The 19,832-nt window shown below is 39.7% G+C and overlaps 1 protein-coding gene across 2 annotated transcripts in view; it reads left to right on the top strand.

Annotated features, from left to right (window-relative positions):
* LOC149771893 (dual oxidase maturation factor 1-like) overlaps positions 1 to 8,682 on the top strand; it is a 34,091-nt gene extending 25,409 nt beyond the window's left edge. For both annotated transcript variants that reach the window (XM_089948095.1, XM_089948094.1), the window contains exons 7-9: positions 3,963 to 4,174; positions 5,217 to 5,371; positions 6,626 to 8,682. In XM_089948095.1, coding sequence (XP_089804221.1) covers positions 3,963 to 4,174; positions 5,217 to 5,371; positions 6,626 to 7,141 — 883 coding nt within the window. In that variant the 3' untranslated portion in view covers positions 7,142 to 8,682. The remainder of the gene's footprint in view (positions 1 to 3,962; positions 4,175 to 5,216; positions 5,372 to 6,625) is intronic.
* The last annotated feature ends 11,150 nt before the right edge of the window (positions 8,683 to 19,832 follow it).

Here is a 19,832-nt window from a genome sequence, read left to right as displayed (position 1 = left end):
ACATCGATGGAGACTCTAGTAATGACTCTGCAGACAGCCCCCCCCCCCCTTCAATATTCGCTTCCCATACTTGATTGATAACTACCCTCTCTGCCGGGACTCTGATGTTTTCAGCGACAAAATGCAATGACAACCCAAATATACATAATATTCACTACTTGTACCTTTAGTGTGCATTCAGTATTGCTGGTGTTCCGCGTATGTAGACATAAAACAATCTAACACAAGAATTACTTTTGACGCCTTTCGAAGCAACAAGAATTCAGCTTGACTATGGGTTCAGACTTATCACTGGAATCACTGATGAGTTGGCTGAAACAGATTTGTACCTCGTTGTATTCATCTTGGTTACGAGGCACGAAGCGAGCTTCCAAGGAAGCTTTTAACTTCCCGTACTTGATTTGTCCAGGCTTGATATGAAAGGGCTATCAAAACGTGGACGACAGCCTTCCTTAAGCATGCAGCCAAGGGCAAACCATTCTAGATTTCGTACCAATTACCAATCATTACACCATGCTTAGATGGGTCATGTGATTAAGATATGTTCGGATTTAATAATCACATTACTTCTACTTGGAGTAGCATTGCACTGTATGGGTGACAATAGTCGCCTCTAAACAGACCGTGGTATTGGCTTATCTGTAAGCGCACCCACGCGTGGCTATTATAATGACCATAAACTACGTATTATTGTTTAACCAATTTAGCCTGCTAATGATTCCTATTCATTAATATGTCCACATATATGGAGAATTCTATAAAAACTCCATCTTTCGGAAAATTAATTGAAACGATATCGAGTTATCATCTTACTGAAAAAATCGGGGTGGGGGCAATCAACAAAGTTCTCGCAAGGTTCTTCTTTTGTTAATCAAACACGTTATATATTCATGACTCCGAAAATGGAAGGAACTCATTGCAAAATAATTATGATAATGTTACTTCACCCGTTATAGAGCATGGGGTTTCAGCGACGTGCTTTATAAGTGAAAATGTTGTTCAAATCACCTCGAGACAGGTCGCGCGATACAACGTTTCTCAAAGACCCACTTTTAGACAATCTGTAGCGCCATCCATATATATCTATAATCTGTTCCAACTCCCAATTAGTTCCATCCGGTAACAATACTGGCTCATAAAGAACAAAGTGTGTAATATATCTTTCATTCAAAAAATATTGCCAATCGGGAAGGGAACTTTCAAGGAAGCTTTAAACTTCTTAGATTGCGCGTTTTCCTTTCGGATGCAAGTCGAATAGACCGCTGTTAGTCTGTTTTTATTTAAAGTATAAAATTACGTATCACAATACTATCCAGGATGCCACCACCGAGACCAGAAAATCTTTCTTGGCTTGAGCCGAATATTTTTCCCTTTTTTCCAGGACTTCAAAGCAACAGTCAATGTGAACTGGAAGGTTCCTCAAAACGCGAATACTGCAAATACCTTTTCTCTAATCACACAATGGGTACACCTTCCATATTTCCAATTTCACATTTGCTTGCTGTTTGTGTCACATCTGTATGACTTCTTAGAAAGCCTTTCCAGGCTGAATATTAATACTTCACAACATGAAATTCAAAACACTACCTAAACACTCAATGTAAAGAATTATTCATATCTCAATTTTATTAAACATGTTTCTAAAAATATCCAGATAATTCCCTGCCTTAACAACTTAGGGAGGACCCATTTTGCGACACTAATCTATGCTGTCATAAAATCTCGTAAATACATAACGACATCTGCTTTTATAAAGTTGCCCATTACTCAGATTGACAAATATCTTCAACACACAGGCTCCAAAAATACAATATAATCGTTTAAATCTAATAAAGCTTTACAAATCCCAATAGCAAATACTAATGTTTTATTATATTTTATTCCAGTACGATACCTGTTTTATACATTTTAAATGTGTTTCCTTTCAAAGATTTTTCTCAAAGGGATAAGCAATTTTGGTTGTGTTGATATATTTTGACGGTTTTAATATGGTTCCTTATACCACTAATATGATCATTTCTGTATTGAAACAAAAAATCATATCCTAATAAGTAAGCGCATATATATATATATATATATATATATATATATATATATATATATATATATATATATATATATATATATATCAGACTTGACTCCGCCTGGGATGCGGGAGGTCGTTGATCCGGTCCCCGGCCGTGCCATACCAAAGACTTATAAAAATGGTACTAACAATTGCTTCGCTTGCCGCGCAGCATTTAGAGGTTAGTGTTAGGACTGGTCGGCCCGGTGTCAGGATAATGTGACTGGGTGGGACATTATGTTACATATCTGCGGCATGGTGCCCCAGTACTAGACATCACTATAAACTGCCACACTGCAGACATAGTAGCAGTATGAAGTGTGAGAGCCGAATGGTAATCATTCAAATATTTAAAGTCACGTATGATAGATGCTGTCCAAATTCTGCGTATAATGTTCTTAATAAAATACTTCTTCCCAAATTTGTTATTTCCAATATAAATTCATTACGAAAATTTCGAATTGGTGTATAGTTTCATATTCTGAGATTTCACTCCCTGATTGAAGAATAATTTTAACTGCAGATATCAATGCAAGTAATACATTCTTTATGTTCCTAACCAAAAATTAAGAACCTTACGGGTGTGATCGTTATTGCAAATAAAAGCGCATGGACTTTAATCAGGAAACACCCATATGTGTAGATAATCATTCACTTTTACATATTAAGCATTTAGCATGCATCATACTTTCTTGACCTTCTTTCGCCAAAATCATTATTGGGGTTTAACTATGACTAATATAAAGTGATACTTTCTAAGCTTATTTCATGTAATATTGTTAAGCATATTTACATATTTATTCATATTGTACATACATACATACATACATACATACATACATGCATGCATGCATGCATGCATACTACATACATACATACATACATACATACATACATACATATATGCATACTACATACATACATACATACATACATACATACATACATACATAAGAACTCACTTCAGCCTATTATTCCGAAAGAATTAATGAGAATTTTATGGATTTGTTTTGATTTAGTCGGGTTTAGCGTTATACTTCAAAGGCATGCATGAAGGTTAAATAATGCCGAGAATACTGTAGCAAAGTGTCTTGCACACGACACACCAAGGTAGTCGACCCGGGTTGATCTAAAGGCACGCTAACCAATGAATAACTGCAGTTTCCGATTTGTACTTAACTAAATACATTACGAAAGTACGAAATTTCGCTTGAAAAACAGCTCTGTATAATGTGGCCTGAAGTTTTCGTGCTTCTCCAAGATCTAAACGGACTTTCTGCCAAGAATGATAAACGATATGTAATGATATGAAATTTTACCAAGAAAGAAAAGGGTTATGTCAGTTATGCATACGATAACAACCATATATTATTATTCCGATTATTTAGTTATGTTCCAGGTGATTTTAAGGGAGTTATTTTGGGCAATTAATCAGTTTCACAGTTTTCTATATCAATTTTAGGTTGAACACAATACAAAAATATTCAGTTTCATTTTGATACATCACAAACGTATTTTTAGGGTATTGATTACATCCAATTTGCAGACTTTACAATATTTGCCACGACATAAGGATTATTTTTATCCCAGAAAAAGGATAGTCGCTATTATTTAGTAAATAACGTGAAGATAATAACCCCTTGAAAATATTGGTAGTTTTGTTTTGTGGATTATTGTTTAATAAAGAGGCCGCATACGATGTTGCTGATACAAAATATTTCAAAGGTTACAAAATTGAAAATTTAATACTAACATGTTGCAAATTGCAGTTTTGTTGAAAGTTCATCTTTGTGACAGCTTGTTTTGTTTCGTTGGATGTAAACCTTGAACCAATATAAATATGATGAAACTGTTCTCAGAAAAAATAAACTTTAACGTAACACTGTTTCACTTTCAGGACTAGTTTTGCGTTTTGGATCGCTGCTAATATCATTCTTTTTAGCGTAGTCTGGCATGGAGCTGTCTTCTGCACTCTATCAGGCGTGTGTGTTATTTTAGCTATAGTGGTGTACCACCATCTGAACCCGTCCCAAGGGTTCAGGCTACCCGGATCTCAGGGAGATGTGCAGCTACGCTACGGGTGGTGTCTCTGGTCTAATCTAATTTTAGGTAAGTAACTGACTGCGTATTTGGTTGGTTGATCCATTGGTATAATAGCTTGGTAAATTAATCGGCTATTAGGTGCATAATTGATATATTGATTGGTTTATCTAGTAATGATTGATTAGGACAGTATAATAGTTATCGTATGCTGAAAGTATGGAAAGAGTGCATTAGTCAACTGCGTACGAGAGAATATTAATTTTGTTTTCTTTGCTTGTGTAATTGATTTATTGATTGATAAAGAGCTCTAAGTATGAATTTTGATTGATTTTTGGGTTGAATTATTGATTTATGGATAAATAAATAAATCGTGTAGGTAAAGAAAACAGATTTACACAGCTATGGATCATTTCAGGCTTATAACGCATCTGGCAATTTCTCAATCATTTATTAAGAAAAATGTAAATCAATAAATTCTTGATAATTCAATAATTATGTCATGTCATAGCTGAATGGTTTATTTCGAGCAACAACTACTTAAATAAAAGAGAAAATACGCAACACGCGTTTTAGCAGATAGAGATATTCTTCTCTTTTGAAAAACAATTTTCGTCTTCTTTGGTGCGGAGAGAAACCCTGTCATATTGCCAATGAAGGGAAGATATTATTTGACACTAAAAGATAATGAGAAGGAAGAATTTATATGATACAGTTGTTCAAATATACCAGTTTAATTTAGCAGACACTTATTTCCATGCAAGAACGTTATGATAAGAACTTCCAAGCATTACAAGACACCATGAAAATTTAGATTCCACAATGCATCCCGCACACTAATCTGGCAGAAAATTATTTCAGTAATTACATCGATATATCTCAGTCAATCATAAACACGAATCAGGCAAGGTCATTTCAATAAATACGTCCGGCAGTGGTAGAAATCGCACATTTCATGCATGACAATATATTAGGTGTTTGATTTTGAAGAGTGGGTCAAACTGGATTGTTCATCTTGAAGAAGCAACTCTTTAAACTAAAACTGAATGAATTCGAATTATTACATTTCTCAGTGTAGCATCACTCATATATGTTTGTCATCCATTTGTAGGCATCATCACCACGTTGTTCGGAATCTTAATGATTCTGGCCGATTACAAGTATCCAAAAAAAGTCGCAGCTTTCTTTCTGGTGGAAACTGCTTTAGAAGATCACCATGAAGATTATCCTCACAGATATTCTGCCCTTCTAACGAAAGATAACAAGGTAGGTAGATATTTTGCCACTCTACTGCAAAATAACAAAGCAGGCAAATATGGCGTCCCGCTAGCGCAATATAATAAGACAGGCAGATAATTTACCCCTCTAGTGTAACATAACATGGTCAGCAGATACTCTGTCCCTTTAATGCCAGATAACAAGTTAGGCAGATATTCTACCCATCTAGTGCAAAATAACAGGGCAAGCAGAAGCTCTGCTCGTTAACTGCCAGATAACAAATTAGGAAAATCCTTTCCTCCTCTAGCGCAAGATAGCACGGTAGGCAGATATTTGTTTATCTCTATTGCAAGATAACGATGTGGGCTGAGACTCTGCCTCTCCACACATTAGTGCAAGATAATAAGAACAAAATATACTGTGCCACCATGCCCTCCCTCATTAGTGTAAGATAACAAGGCAAACAGACAAGAGGACATTTGGATACGAAGCATTCTGATGAAAATCAGTATCTAACATGTTGATCATGTTCTGCTGAACTTCACCATTCATCAGATTACATCTTTCATATCATTGAAATTGAGAAGCGTCATTTAGAACATATCATTAGCAGCTATTCTTCTCCCGAAAGAAATACAACGTGTTCTCTTATAGGCTACTAAACACATGCATACGAAAGCACATACGCGCATATATATATATATATATATATATATATATATATATATATATATATATATATATATATATATATATATATATATAAATATATATACAGCTTCCTCGCTCAGCATTAGGAGGTTAGTGTTAGGACTGGTCGGCCGGGTTTCTGGTTAATGTGACAGATTGGGACATCACGCCACATGTCTGCGACATGATGCCCCATTGCTAGACTACACTAAAAACTTCCACACTGCATACATCGTAGCGATTTGACTGAAAAGTTGTTAAAACTAAGTTATAAATCCTAATCACACACACGCACACACACACATACACGCACACACACACACACATATATATATATATATATATATATATATATATATATATATATATATATATATATATATATATATATATATATATATATATACTGTTCGAGAGAATTTAGACTCATATGCCAGAAATAAGTATGATCACGGTATTAAAGTGTAGTACTTGCTTGTACAATACTTACATGTAGATCTGTTCCAAACGCTTTACGTGATTCGGAAATTGTGATCAGCATATCAAAATCATAACTTTTGGCCATTATATATATAACATTTTATTAATCGCATTAATGGCTTCTTATTGCAGAATGACCTTAGAGGCCAGTCAATGATGTTAAACCTGAATCGGAGATACGGGTCCGATTTCAATCCAAGCCAAAAGGAAAACCCAATTATGGAAGATTCAAATAGCGATGTTTCGACAATAAACGGAAGAGATAACATATTTGATTCCGATCCGGGTTTATCAAAACTGAAAAATGACAAAAAATGTTCTGTTAAATCTATGAAAGACGCTGTACAAAGAGATGTCATATTCAGTGAAGAGCAAGCGAACTCTACATCCAACAGGTTGCATGAGATATGTGTAGATATTGAAGGAGATATAAACTCCGTGAATACAAGTAATTCATCCAAAGCGGATAAGGTTATGGACATTGCAAATAAGGATAACATACTTGGCATGGTCAGTACTGAAAATGGTAGTCAAAGAAACAATGCGACTGAGGACAGAGATAATTTTAATTCGTTCGCACATGGTTGTGAAGTTAGTGAAAAAAGTGAAACCGAAACTGTCGAAATGATGTCAGGAAGGACACATTAATAGATGACAATTGTGAAATAACCTAAGTAAACAAGAATTCCAATGAAATTATACGAAGAGTATTGTTTGCATTATTGTGTTAAATATACTTCACTCTAAGAACATAATAGTAACTGCGCAAGTATACGATATCAACAGTCAAACGTATGTATTTCCGTCCAAAAGTTACTGCATGCAATTTCGCTACACAAGTCTTGACCAGTGGAGCCTAAGTAGTGATAGTGATTGTAAAACAATGTCAATTTTGTATTGCTTTCGTGTTTTTATGGCTTTTTCTCAGAAGCTAATAATAGTCTGTATTCATTCTCAAAAACAGGTTTTCTTTTGTAAGTTAAATAATTTTACGCTAGTGATTATATGTCAGTTAGATGCATTTATAATGATGTTCAATTTCAGTTCAATGTCTTTACGCTGATGTTCCTATTTTTAGTTATATGTCTTTGCGCTGATATTTATGTCAGTTAAATGCATTTACGTTGATGTTTACTTATCAGTTAAGTGCCTTTATATTGATGATATTATGTCAGTTAAATGTCTTTACACTTATGTTTATATGTTAGTTAAACGTATTTACACTGATGTGTATATGTCAGTTAAACGTCTTTACACTGATGTGTATATGTCAGTTAAACGTAATTATACTGATGTGTATATTGCAGTTAAACGTCTTTACACTGATGTGTTTATTTTAGTTAAACGTATTTACACTGATGTGTATATGTCAGTTAAACGTCTTTACACTGATGTGTATATGTCAGGTAAACGTCTTTACACTGATGTGTATATGTCAGGTAAACGTCTTTACACTGATGTAGTATATGTCAGGTAAACGTCTTTACACTGATGTGTATATGTCAGTTAAACGTATTTACACTGATGTGTATGTCAGTTAAAAGCCTTATACCGATGTGTATATGTCAGTTAAACGTCTTTACACTGATGTGTATATGTCAGGTAAACGTCTTTACACTGATGTGTATATGTCAGTTAAACGTATTTACACTGATGTGTATATGTCAGTTAAACGTCTTTACACTGATGTAGCAGCAGGGGGGGCGAATCCGACATTTTGTCCAATCGTTATTTTGCTTAATTAATACTTTCTGCACTCAACGATCTAGTGTCGTCAGCGCCTGGTAAAAAAAAAACGACGACGGTCCATCCTACACGATGGTGACGTCATTTGGTTTAATTAACACCTTCTGCGCGCCGATCCCCAGCGTCGTCAGCGTCCGGTAAGCACATCGACGACCGTGTCGATGTCATCGCCCCCTCTGCTGCTAAGTGGTTATTTACAATGAAAATTATTTACAACTAACCGAATATTTGGTCAAGTCCGATACGATATCGTGTCCGAGGATCATGTAAATTTATCGTTATGAATCCATGTGGGGTCGACTGAGCATGACTAAAAAAGTTTCGAAAAACATTAAAGTCCATGTCACCGCCGCACCATGTCTGCCAAATATTTCGTAGCGTGTGTGTATCAACGCCGTTGAATACAGCAAGAATATTGCAGTTATCTCTGATTACTTTTGGAATCTGAGTGTATCGTTGAGTGACATATATCACGTCAGTGTTTTTATGCCTGCCTCTGGAAAATATCCTAGCTGGGTTCTTTTGATTGTCTAACATAACATCATCGTACACGACTAGATTGTTAACGTCGCCATCAATATCATCAATACCCGGTGCATCATTGATATCCGTAATAAACTCAATAACATTCTTTTTAGCGATCGCTGATGCATTCTCGTTGAAATCTTTCAACACCTCGTAGCATCGTTGATCATCTACGCTAGGAGCAACCAAATACAACTTATCCCACTTCATCCATCTCATTATTAAATTGAGTAACAATTGCGTCTTGCCGGATCCAGATGGTCCGATGATAATCATCCGGATCGAGTTTGGTAACGCTGCAACATGCTTAACTGGTTCTTTTGTTTTAGTCGCCGAAAAATCAATTATATTCATATCTCTATACATAAATTATGGATCTATATTGTGTGAAGTGTAGAGTGCGTACTGGCACAAATGATATGACAACCGTTACGACAAGAAATAACAGATCGGCGCTTACTGGTAAGTGTGTACAATGCGGTACAAAGAAATTTAGATTTATTTCTATTAGACCCGGAGATGTTTTAAAAAAAAGCGAGGAGGTGACATCGCAGCCAAATTGGCAAAACTCCCCGGAACACCGTGGGCAAAGTATCCAGGAGAAAAACACCTCCCAGGATATAACTACTGTGGCCCCGGAACACGATTAGATATTAGACTCGATGCTCAGGATCAGCCCAATCCAGGTGAGTATCCGATAAATGCTATTGATAAGGCGTGTCATGCTCATGATGTTGCTTACAAAAGTAGCGATCTGCAACAGCGTCATATCGCGGATGTAAAATTAATTCACGCGCTAAATGCTATTCCTGATAAATCCGTCAAAGAAAAATTGGCCTCATGGTTGGTAAAATCGGCTATGAAAGGTAAATTAATGATTGGCGCTGGTAATTAATAACAATCATCCAAGAAAAACGATGGATTCCATCTATTATTCTCCGAGAGGATACTGGAAGGGGAAGGCCGCAATTGGTAAGCTTGCAAGCGCTGCAAAGGTAACAAAGACCACTGCGGCTAATTGGTTATCCAAACAGGCTATATGGCAAATCTATCTACCACCGCCTAAACAAATCAACTTCTCGCGCTTTGATGTCAGCGTACCTAATGAAGTTCATCAGGCTGATATACTATTTCTGCCGCATGACAACGGTTACAAATACGCGCTAACCGTAGTTGATGTTGCGAGTCGATACAAACAAGCGGAACCGTTGAAAACAAAGTCAGCAACTGAAGTAGCCGATGCGTTTGAGCGGATTTATCGAAGAGGTCCTCTGCGCTGGCCAAATCTATTACAAGTTGATCCTGGTAGTGAATTTCGCGGCGCTGTTTTATCAACGCTGAAACATCATAGCGTCGCGATACGACGAGGTCATACTGCGCTACATCGTGATCAGGCAATTGTTGAACGATTCAATCGGACTCTCGCTGAACGGTTATTTGGATATCAATACGCGAAGGAATTCATCCAAGAAAAACGATCTCGTGAATGGGTTAAAAGGTTGCCAGGTGTAATCGCAGCGTTAAATAACGAGATTACCCGAGTAATCAACATGAAGCCCAGCGACGCGATTAAATACGAGTATATACCCGGAAAATTAAAAATAAATAGCGTTTCTAAGCCGATTCTTGGCGATGTCACTGTTAGATATCTATATGAACCAGGAGAGCTTGAAGGCGGTAAAAAAAGGGCTACCGATCCTATTTGGAGTGTTACCACACATAACATATCAACGATAACACGATCAACTGGTAGACCACCGATCTATAGACTGGATTCAACTGCTCCTCAGCGCGGATTTACACGCGAGCAACTACAAGTGATACCTAACGATACTCAATTACCCCCACGTGGTCTTAACTAGCGCCGTTGCGTCTATTGCACTCAAGACAGGTCAACCTCACATTGTTTTTGACATGACCGAGACTGTTATCGATCCTATCCACGGTAAATTGGCGAGTGTCTTTATCCGAATAACGCCAACTCATTATACAATTGCAACTCGCGCAGTGATTATTCTGTTGTTGTCGTAGCGAGATTATTAATTCGGCATCAATATCAAAACGCCGCTGTTTTTTTTTATCCTGTTGGCGGTAACCCGAGAGTTTTCTATCAATGACGCTTGCATCGATGGTGACTTTGTCGCCGGCTTCGTCAGTGACTCCGTCACCGGCTTCGTCAATAACAATTCTTCGAAGCTGATTTATCCTTCGTACTCTGGACACTGCAAGATAGACTAGATTCGACCATTCGATGCGATTATCAACTATCCAAACAATTGTGTCCGTGATGGTTAGTCCCTGCGAGGAATGTATTGTTGTTGCGTATCCTAGCGTCCACGGGGATTTATCAGCACGTAGCGCGTCCTCGACGACGCTGATATCAACGAGCACGATATCATTCAGCACGAGAATTTGTTTTTTTGTCCCCGACGCTGTCGGGGTTGGAATTTCAACTTCAATGTTCTGCCGCCGTGTGTCCGCGGGTCTATAACATAACGGCACTGGACGCGTTGGAAACTTTTCCTTATGCAACGTAAACAACTTCCGCTGAAGTGTGTCTCTGACTATCTTTCTACTCGCTACAATCAAATCGTTTGGTCTCCATGTTTCCCAGAATTCATTTAACGGCGTTTCCGGAATCACCTCGCGAATTATTTCACATTGAATTCTATCCGGCTGTAATCTGATTAATTTCTTAACCTCGCGCAGTTGTTCATCAAGTGCTCGGTAATCAGTATCGGTTTCTTCATAATAGTCCACAAAACCCCTTAACCAATCATGTGGACCCTCGCCGACAAATGGTGGTGGTTGGCCATGGTCCCCACACATGATTACCGCTGTATTCGCGCGCAGCAACCACTCAAGAAACATTTGTAAAGTATCTAACGAAACAGTACATATCTCATCCCAGATGATAATGTCGGGAATAAATTTTTCACCCATTCGATCAGGAGTCCACTCACCGCCGCTGTATCGAAAAAAGCTGTGATAAGTAACGGCGTCAACATTTCGTTGTTTTATCTCTCGCGCTAGTCTATGGGTCGGTGTAAGCACGATTATACTTGCCCGCGTTCGAAATAATTCAATTGCCCGAGTCGTCTTTCCTGACCCGCCACAGCCGCTTAAATAAACCGTCTTGTGTCTACAAATTGGATCAGAACACGATGGTGCATTAGACCATTCTGACAATTTATCACCACGTAAGTAGTTGTTCTCAACGGTGACATCTGCTGACGGGGAATAATCGCGTCGTATTTCATTTTTAATTCTCCATGTACCCCAACTCTCGTTCGGACTAGTAAACTCGGCTACGTTTTCCTTATACGCTACGTCAATATAAAACGAATCAACGGCTACTCTAACCGCGGTATCGGGGAATCTATTTATCATTGAGAATAAATTGATAGCGGCATATCCCAGCATAGACGCCCTCAAATGTGGATACGCCGGGCTGTCTCCATCGCTGTAGGTAACAACTGTACCCAACCTCGTTCCATTGGACAAGAAAGCTGTTTTGCAGTTCACGTATCTATTTTTTGCCACTGTGTCCTTGATTACGAAATCATATTCTGCGTCATCTATAATCAGCCGTGAGCAATATCGTTTGTAGTCGTGGTTTTTTCCACCTTGTGTAAACTTACCAATTATTCTTCTACCGAGATCTTTTGCCTCGCGGTTTCGTTGGTTAAATATCCTCCTGGACCATTCGATGATATATTCCTCGTCGGCATCAATGTTTTTTCTGGACTCGTCAATTATGCTATCTAGACGCTCCGGTTCTGGTAACCAGACTTCAGTCTGTGCCCGGTATGATATAATCGCGTCACTGACAATCAACGAAACTAGCATGCTACAATCAATCATATACCGTAGCAGCGCTATTGGCAACCATCTCTTTTCAGCCATGTGTCTACCGATCCAAATATAGCAACAGCGATGGAGTCCTGCCGCGAATTCAAATGATACTATGCGAGCGAATCCGGTTAAATCAAAATCAGGCAGTGGTCCATTAATAGCAACACGAGTCATTTCATGACTGGGGTGTCCAAATCGTCTAAAGTACTCAGCGGCGGATCCATACCCGAGAAAACTCGCTGGATAACAGGCAACCATATCAACCGAGATCATAGCGTCGCGGTTGTATTCAGTGTTCCATAGTCCACCGTGATAGTATTCCAAACAACTGGATTGTACATCCGGTAGAAATTCCCTGCGCGTTGGTCTCCACGCATTTTTCCTTGCTGCAACATGAGCTACAACCGATGGAATCGTAAAACAATTTGTTAGCAGTTGTTCATCATGCTCCTCAAATTCTATGGCGGTTTTTTTCATCCTGTTGTGAAATGCTTCAGTGCGATATAATTCGCCGTTTGGTCTTACAAACTGATCAAAGGTATCCGCATCGTTTTCAGCGCTGCGAAGTAACCACATTGATACAGGGTCGTTTTTACACAAACAAGCAATAGCATCAAATAGTTTCCTCTCCGCGAGAAAACCGTTCTCTTCCAGGAATTCCCCCGGGATATACTTTACTGTTCTATCCCGTGGAAATATTGTGATCGCGGGCGTCCATGCGTGTTCGTTATGATCAATAATTTTGATTGGGGCTCCATTTGATTTGTACTTTGATTCGTATAATACTTCACCGGTTATCGTTGTAACGGTTATTGGAAATCTCAGCAATGTTTCTAATCTCGCTATGTCGCTGATGGTTGCTCCACGCTCTTTTACGGTTAGTTCCCACTGGTTGATTTTGCTACGTCGTAAATCAGTCAATTTGTTTCCTCGACATGCATTTGTAAAATGCTCTATTATTCGTTCTGCTACACAATTTATCCCCGTTGACTGTTTCATCGGTTTCAGTTTTCCGATATCAGGTTTCTTATTTAACGGGTATATTCCATAAACAACTGCTGTTTCAGGATACGCTCGTTCATAGTATGGTTTGTCAATTCCGGTTAACAACCCCGGCTTGGAGTCGCGGCTGACAATGACTGTTTTCTTATCGCTGAGAACTGGTTCAAATTTATCACGTATGATCCAATCGCCTGATTCCACCCGGACAATGAATTTTACTCTGAAGAAATATCTTTTACCGTCAAGTTGTGATACTATCGTTGCTGCGCGGTTGTCGTTCATGATAGCATCAACAACACCATCAATTCGAAATGTTGACCAACTGTGAGATGCGCCATCACGCTTGAATTCATTGATACAATCGCGTATTTTACTCAACAGGGTTTTATCGTTTATTAACGCTTTTGGTGTGTCCTTGAGGACTCTATCGAGATTAAACCTAATATTTTTCCGGGGTTTAATTGCTGCCAATCTCTCAAACTCATCCATATAATTAAAACAAGTATTTAAATGAAAGAATATAGTATAATGAATCACTGCAAATGGTTGATGATTGGGTCGACAACCCCGTGCAATAAATCATGTAGAGGTGAATTCTGCGGGTATCATTTACAAAGCGTTCGTAATGGTTCTCTTGGCCCCCTCCCGTGCTTGGTTTGCCACGTTGGTGTAAGAGGAAAATCGCAGTTGTGTATCAATTGTGGCGGAAAGCGATACAGGGAACTAAAACGCTATTATGACAAGCGAATTAAAAACGCCGTCATTGACCCCACCGCCGACTTCGTCATCAAAACCCCCCAAGACTACGTTGAAAGATTTATAATTAAACCAAATAATAAATTAGACAAATAGTATTATTATACAAATGGACCAAGAATTTCAGCCGCATCCTGTGTTCGTCAGTTACGAGGCGTCTCGCGACGGCATTGTTAGAAACCGCAAACTGAAGAAGCCGGTTGGTACCGTAAATAATCACGGGTATTTAATGTTTGGTGCCGGAAAGAAGAAATATCTCTGTCACAGAATCATCTATGAATGTTTTCACGGATTAATCGAGAATGGGCTTGTTATTGATCATATTAATAATAATAAGACTGATAATTCTCTTACAAACTTGCAAGCCATCTCTCAGAGTGAAAATAGTAAAAAAGGCCAAACTGGTAAATGCTCAAAAAAAGCAAAAAGCGTAAAATCATTTGATACAACAACTCACGAGGAAAAAATATTTCAGTCGATGAATGAGGCAGGAAAATATTTCGATATTTGTAGAGCCTCAATACAATTTGTTGCAGAACGAGTATATCAAACAGCGATCTCAAAAAAGACCGGGCATAGAATTCGATTTTCATATATAACAGAAATTAGCGAGTGACGAAGTCACCGGCGCCTATGGCGCTGACAAGGCCACCATGACAGTGTGAAACGTTATTGTCCATTCCGGAAGAAAACAAAGTATGAACACCTTCGGAATTGATACACGGGGTTTCATTTTTTTTTATTTAAAAACAAGATGTTCTATAAGAATAATGAATATCGAAGACATCAATAATATATTAGCCGAGATTTCAAAATTAAAAAATCAAGGAATTGAATTATCTGATGGTCTCGACAGTGAAAAAATATTATCCGATTATGAGATTATTAACGAACAGTCGAAACGGGGGCGTTTTACCCTGGCCCGCGAGTACTTTTTTATAAAACGATTACAACATACGATTAATGAAAACTTGTACCACAATGACGCAAATGCATTCATTGGACTATTTACTGCCGTTGAAATAATACGAAAAAAACTCGGACGTGTTTATGAACGACGCCGGGAGATTTCTAGTAAGATCAAAAACATTAGAAGGATTATAGACGAAAACTCCGGCGAGAAATTAGAAATTGCGAAGCAATTGCAATAATGGTAGGCGAATCACTTACTACTCGGCTAGCCAGAGAGCGGCTAGCGGCGCTTAGAAGGTTTATACCGTTACGGGACAGGGTCCGAGAACAACTTCAAACGCGGCAGCAACTACAAACCGATTTTACTGTTGGAAGCGAACAACTCTTTGCCCCGGTAACCAAAGCGACCAAAGATGTTACGGCGGCAACTGTACCCGTTCTTGGTGCGCTTGAAAAGATAGCGGCTCAGACCGAACAAACAAAAAGGTCTTTAGAAACACTTCCTGCAAAAATAGCGGCTGCTACAACACGGAGGCCGCCACCACTCGCTATAACCGAACCACAAGAACCCTATGTTACAATGGCCGATGAAGAAGAACCAGGCGCTACTGCGAAAGAACCAGAAGAAGAAATACCAGAAGAAGAAATACCAGAAGAAGAAATACCGGAAGAAAAAGAGGGGAATATACCCCGTATTGTACTCAAGAAGAGCACAATAGATCAAATTAGAGGCTTCAGCAACAGGGAAGAATTAATTAATTTTACTGCCAACAATTTTGCTAAGAGCATACGAGATAAGAAGCATATCAATAGCGGTTACGAGAAAAATATAAAGTCGTTAAAAGACTGGGCAAGAATAGTGTATTTAGCAAGTAAACATAAAGATGCATTACCACATCATAGTAAATCCGATTACGACGCATTCCACAAGGAAGTTAAGAGTATAACACCAAAAAAAGGAAAAGGATACTCTGTTGGTAAAGAATCCTATGGCGTTACCTGTCCTAATAGTGTTCTCAGTGATATATCACGGCTGGAAGTACTAATCGGAGGAAAACGAGCCGGAAATAACTCTACGGAAATAATCAATGAGGCCGCTGATATTTGCAAGCGTTTATTTGCAGGCGGTATTATGGACATTAATGCATATCGAACGCTCATAGACGAACTCGTGGATGATTAATTGGAAAACTGGTGTTTTTAATAAGGATGATCATACACTACAATCACGATAAACCAGTACTCGTCTACGTGGTAAACTCGCGATTGCCTGTTTACCGTGCGTACTATGGAGATGGTCTCGGTAGCACCATTGCGGGGTTATTTACAAGAATGGCTCCAAAAGTAGCGCCGTTAGCCAAACAATTAGGAATGAAGGCTATTGATGTTATTCGTGATAAGGGAATTAGTGCTATTGGAGATGTTGCCGGAAAGGCGCTTTCAGCCGCGCGGGACAAACTAATGTCATTGGTGAAATCCAAGAGAAAAAAACAGAAACCACCGGTAATGCCATCAACGACAGTGATGCCTGCAAATGTCAGTAAAGTAATAAATAACGCCGTGGAAGAAAAATTAGAGTCGTTGGCGGCTCAGCCATCCGCCGATGCGTCAACCAACGCGCTCATGAACGCGATAGCGGGGAGTGGTTTAAATTCAAAGAATTTACGACGAAAAAATCGCAATTGAAAACATCAACATGATAAATAATAAAATGTTTGCGCGAACCGCTGATCCCGCGTTTGATATGGATGCCCCAGTGCACAGGGATGATTCTGTCCGCGATTATCAATATTATTCTTATTATGCAGCGCAACCCGACCTACGATCGCGAATTGAACTTCAGGTCCAAGATACCAGTAAATACTTTCTGCCGTGTGAAGCGTTTATCGAAATCGAGGGAGAACTCGTGACAAATGCCGCCGATAATGCACCATACGCAGATGACCATCGTGTTCGAGTTGGCTTCGTCAACAACGGTATCATGGCGTTATTTGAGAGCGCCAGATATCTTATTGACGGGCGAGAAATTGAATCAATAGAACGCGAGGTTGATGTTGCAACAACGATAATTGGGTTGGCGAGATACTCGGATGATTATACAAGATCGGCGGGCCCATCTATGATGTTTTCGAAGGACACCACCAATAACGCTGACCATCTTCAGTACATCAACGTGCTGGTGGAAAGAGATACCGCAACTGACCCACAGGCTGAAGCAGCCAATCCAGACCGCAGAGCAGGACCAGTCGCTAATTTCAATATTATAAAAAGTCTTAACGATAATTACAATATGGGATTCGCAGCACGAGTAGGAATGTTGCAAGGACCACGCCGAAAGTTTTCATGCGCGATTCCACTCCATCACATATTTGGATTCTGCAGAAATGTTAGAAAAGTTGTCTATGGGGCCAAGCACACAATCGCGCTGACGCGAAGGGGCGATGATAACAATGCAATATGGCGTGCTGCTGGCGTCGCTGCCGGTAAAGTCATTTTAACTAAAATGGCATTGTGGATGCCGGTGCTGACTCCATCAGTTACCACGGAAGCACGATTGTTAGCATTTATGGAACAGGGAGGGAAATCGTTGTTGAGTTGGCTAGCGGTAACAACTGATGCTAAAGAGGATAACGTCGCCGATACGTTTACATGGCACCTGGCATCAAAACAAGGTGTTTCAGCCCCGCGTCATATATTCATAGCGCTGCAGAATAGGGAACGATTGGGTAGTCAAGAACGCAGCCATATGATATTTGATCAATTAGGAGTCAGGGATGTTTCGCTGAGAATAAACGGACAACAGGAACCATCCGAGGACATACAGCTTAATTACGGCGACAACCATATCGCACGTGTGTATCATCGATTGCTGTCGTATATGGGTCGTGATCAAAACGTCGACACTGGTTTGCAAATATCACAACTTGATTTTAAAAACCTGTATCCGATTTATTATTTTTCGCTGGAACATCTTGATTTAACGAGACAATCCGTTGTTGATATACACTTCCGAGCTCATATAGCCCCGGCTGGTGCCAATTATAGAGCGGTTGCTGTCATTCTCAGCGATAAATCAATGCTGCTAGAAGGCGTTGGTGGACGAATGAGAATCGTTGATGCGCCAGTGGAAAACATGTAATTGAAAGCATAAACGCGTTTACAATAAAATGTCGTATAGTGTCGTCAGTGTAGAGTTGACTGATGGTCAAGTCAAGAAATTACGATCAAAGTCGGCTAAACAATGCGGGACTACAATAACGCTGAAGCCGTCGCAGATGGCAGGTGGTAATCATAAGATATCGTTGACGACGCGTCAAATAAAACATTTCAATGATGCGATGAAGAATAAAAAGGGTGTTCAAATAGATTTTTCAGCCGCAGCAATCAAAAACATGGAAAAGACCGGTGGGATATTTCCGCTGTTAGCTGCGATTCCAGCGTTGATTGCCGCGGCGGCCCCAGCAGTGGCTAAGGCGGCTGCGTTGGGGGCCGTTGGTACCGCGGCGGGGATGGCATTAAAGAAGGCAACCGGGAAAGGCTACAAAAAAAAACGACCCGTAGCCGGAAAGGGTCTAAGACTACCGGGAACCCCGTATTCATGGTACTCGGGGAAGGGTCTAAGACTACCGGGAACCCCGTATTCATGGTACTCGGGAAAGGGTCTAAGACTACCGGGAACCGTTTATTAACTCGGGAGTCAATGACTCCTGAGTCAATGACTCCCATGTCTAATTTTGATTTAATAGACGCCGCGAACGCGCTAGCGATAAAAAACTTCAGAGGTGTTTTTATGAGGGATCAATTACCGGCGGCACCAAGGAATATTGAAACAGGCATAATTAACCTCGATGGGTCCTCCGGAGCGGGAACTCATTGGGTTGCATACGCGATTGATCCGCGTGCGATCGTCTATTTTGATTCATACGGGTTAGCCCCGCCGAAAGAGTTCATGCGGTATATCCGGGCGTGTTCAGCCCGGGCGTGTTCGGCCCGGGTTTTTTATTCCACGCTGCCAACACAGCAGTTAAGTGACCCACCGATATGTGGCCGCGAGGTATTGAACGTACTTGCGGCGATTTCATCATCGCGAAAACCACCTCATGTGGTTGTAAACGAATACACTAGTGGGGTCGTAGAAGCTCAACGGATTTTAGAGAATAACATTTACAATAATAATGATTGATATCTGGGGACGACCGGTTTCGGCGCTGAAAAAGCCCACGGAAACGCCCGCCACCGATGACATAAAAAAACTAATTGAGGATGAAATCGCTGATACGTTGAACTTAACCAGTGTTGACCCAGATGAAATAGTTGTATTTCAAGACCGCCAGGGTAAATTGAAATCCAGTAATGTGTCGCTGGATGACGTTTTAATACGACAGCGTGATACCGCCGAGGACACTATCGCGCTGTATACCAGCGACGGACGACTCAAACCGGGTGAATCCATCTTGACGATAAATGGAAAAATAAGTACACTTGGCGACAATTATATAACCATGTCAAATTCGTTAAAGGGTTTACGTAGTGAAATTAAATT

Source organism: Sinohyriopsis cumingii, unplaced genomic scaffold (genome assembly GCF_028554795.1).
Source record: "Sinohyriopsis cumingii isolate HCF-2022 unplaced genomic scaffold, ASM2855479v2 utg001603l, whole genome shotgun sequence".
NCBI classification, from domain to species: domain Eukaryota; kingdom Metazoa; phylum Mollusca; class Bivalvia; order Unionida; family Unionidae; genus Sinohyriopsis; species Sinohyriopsis cumingii.
The sequence above is the reverse complement of the archived record's forward strand: the minus strand, read 5'-3'. Positions and strand labels throughout refer to the sequence as shown.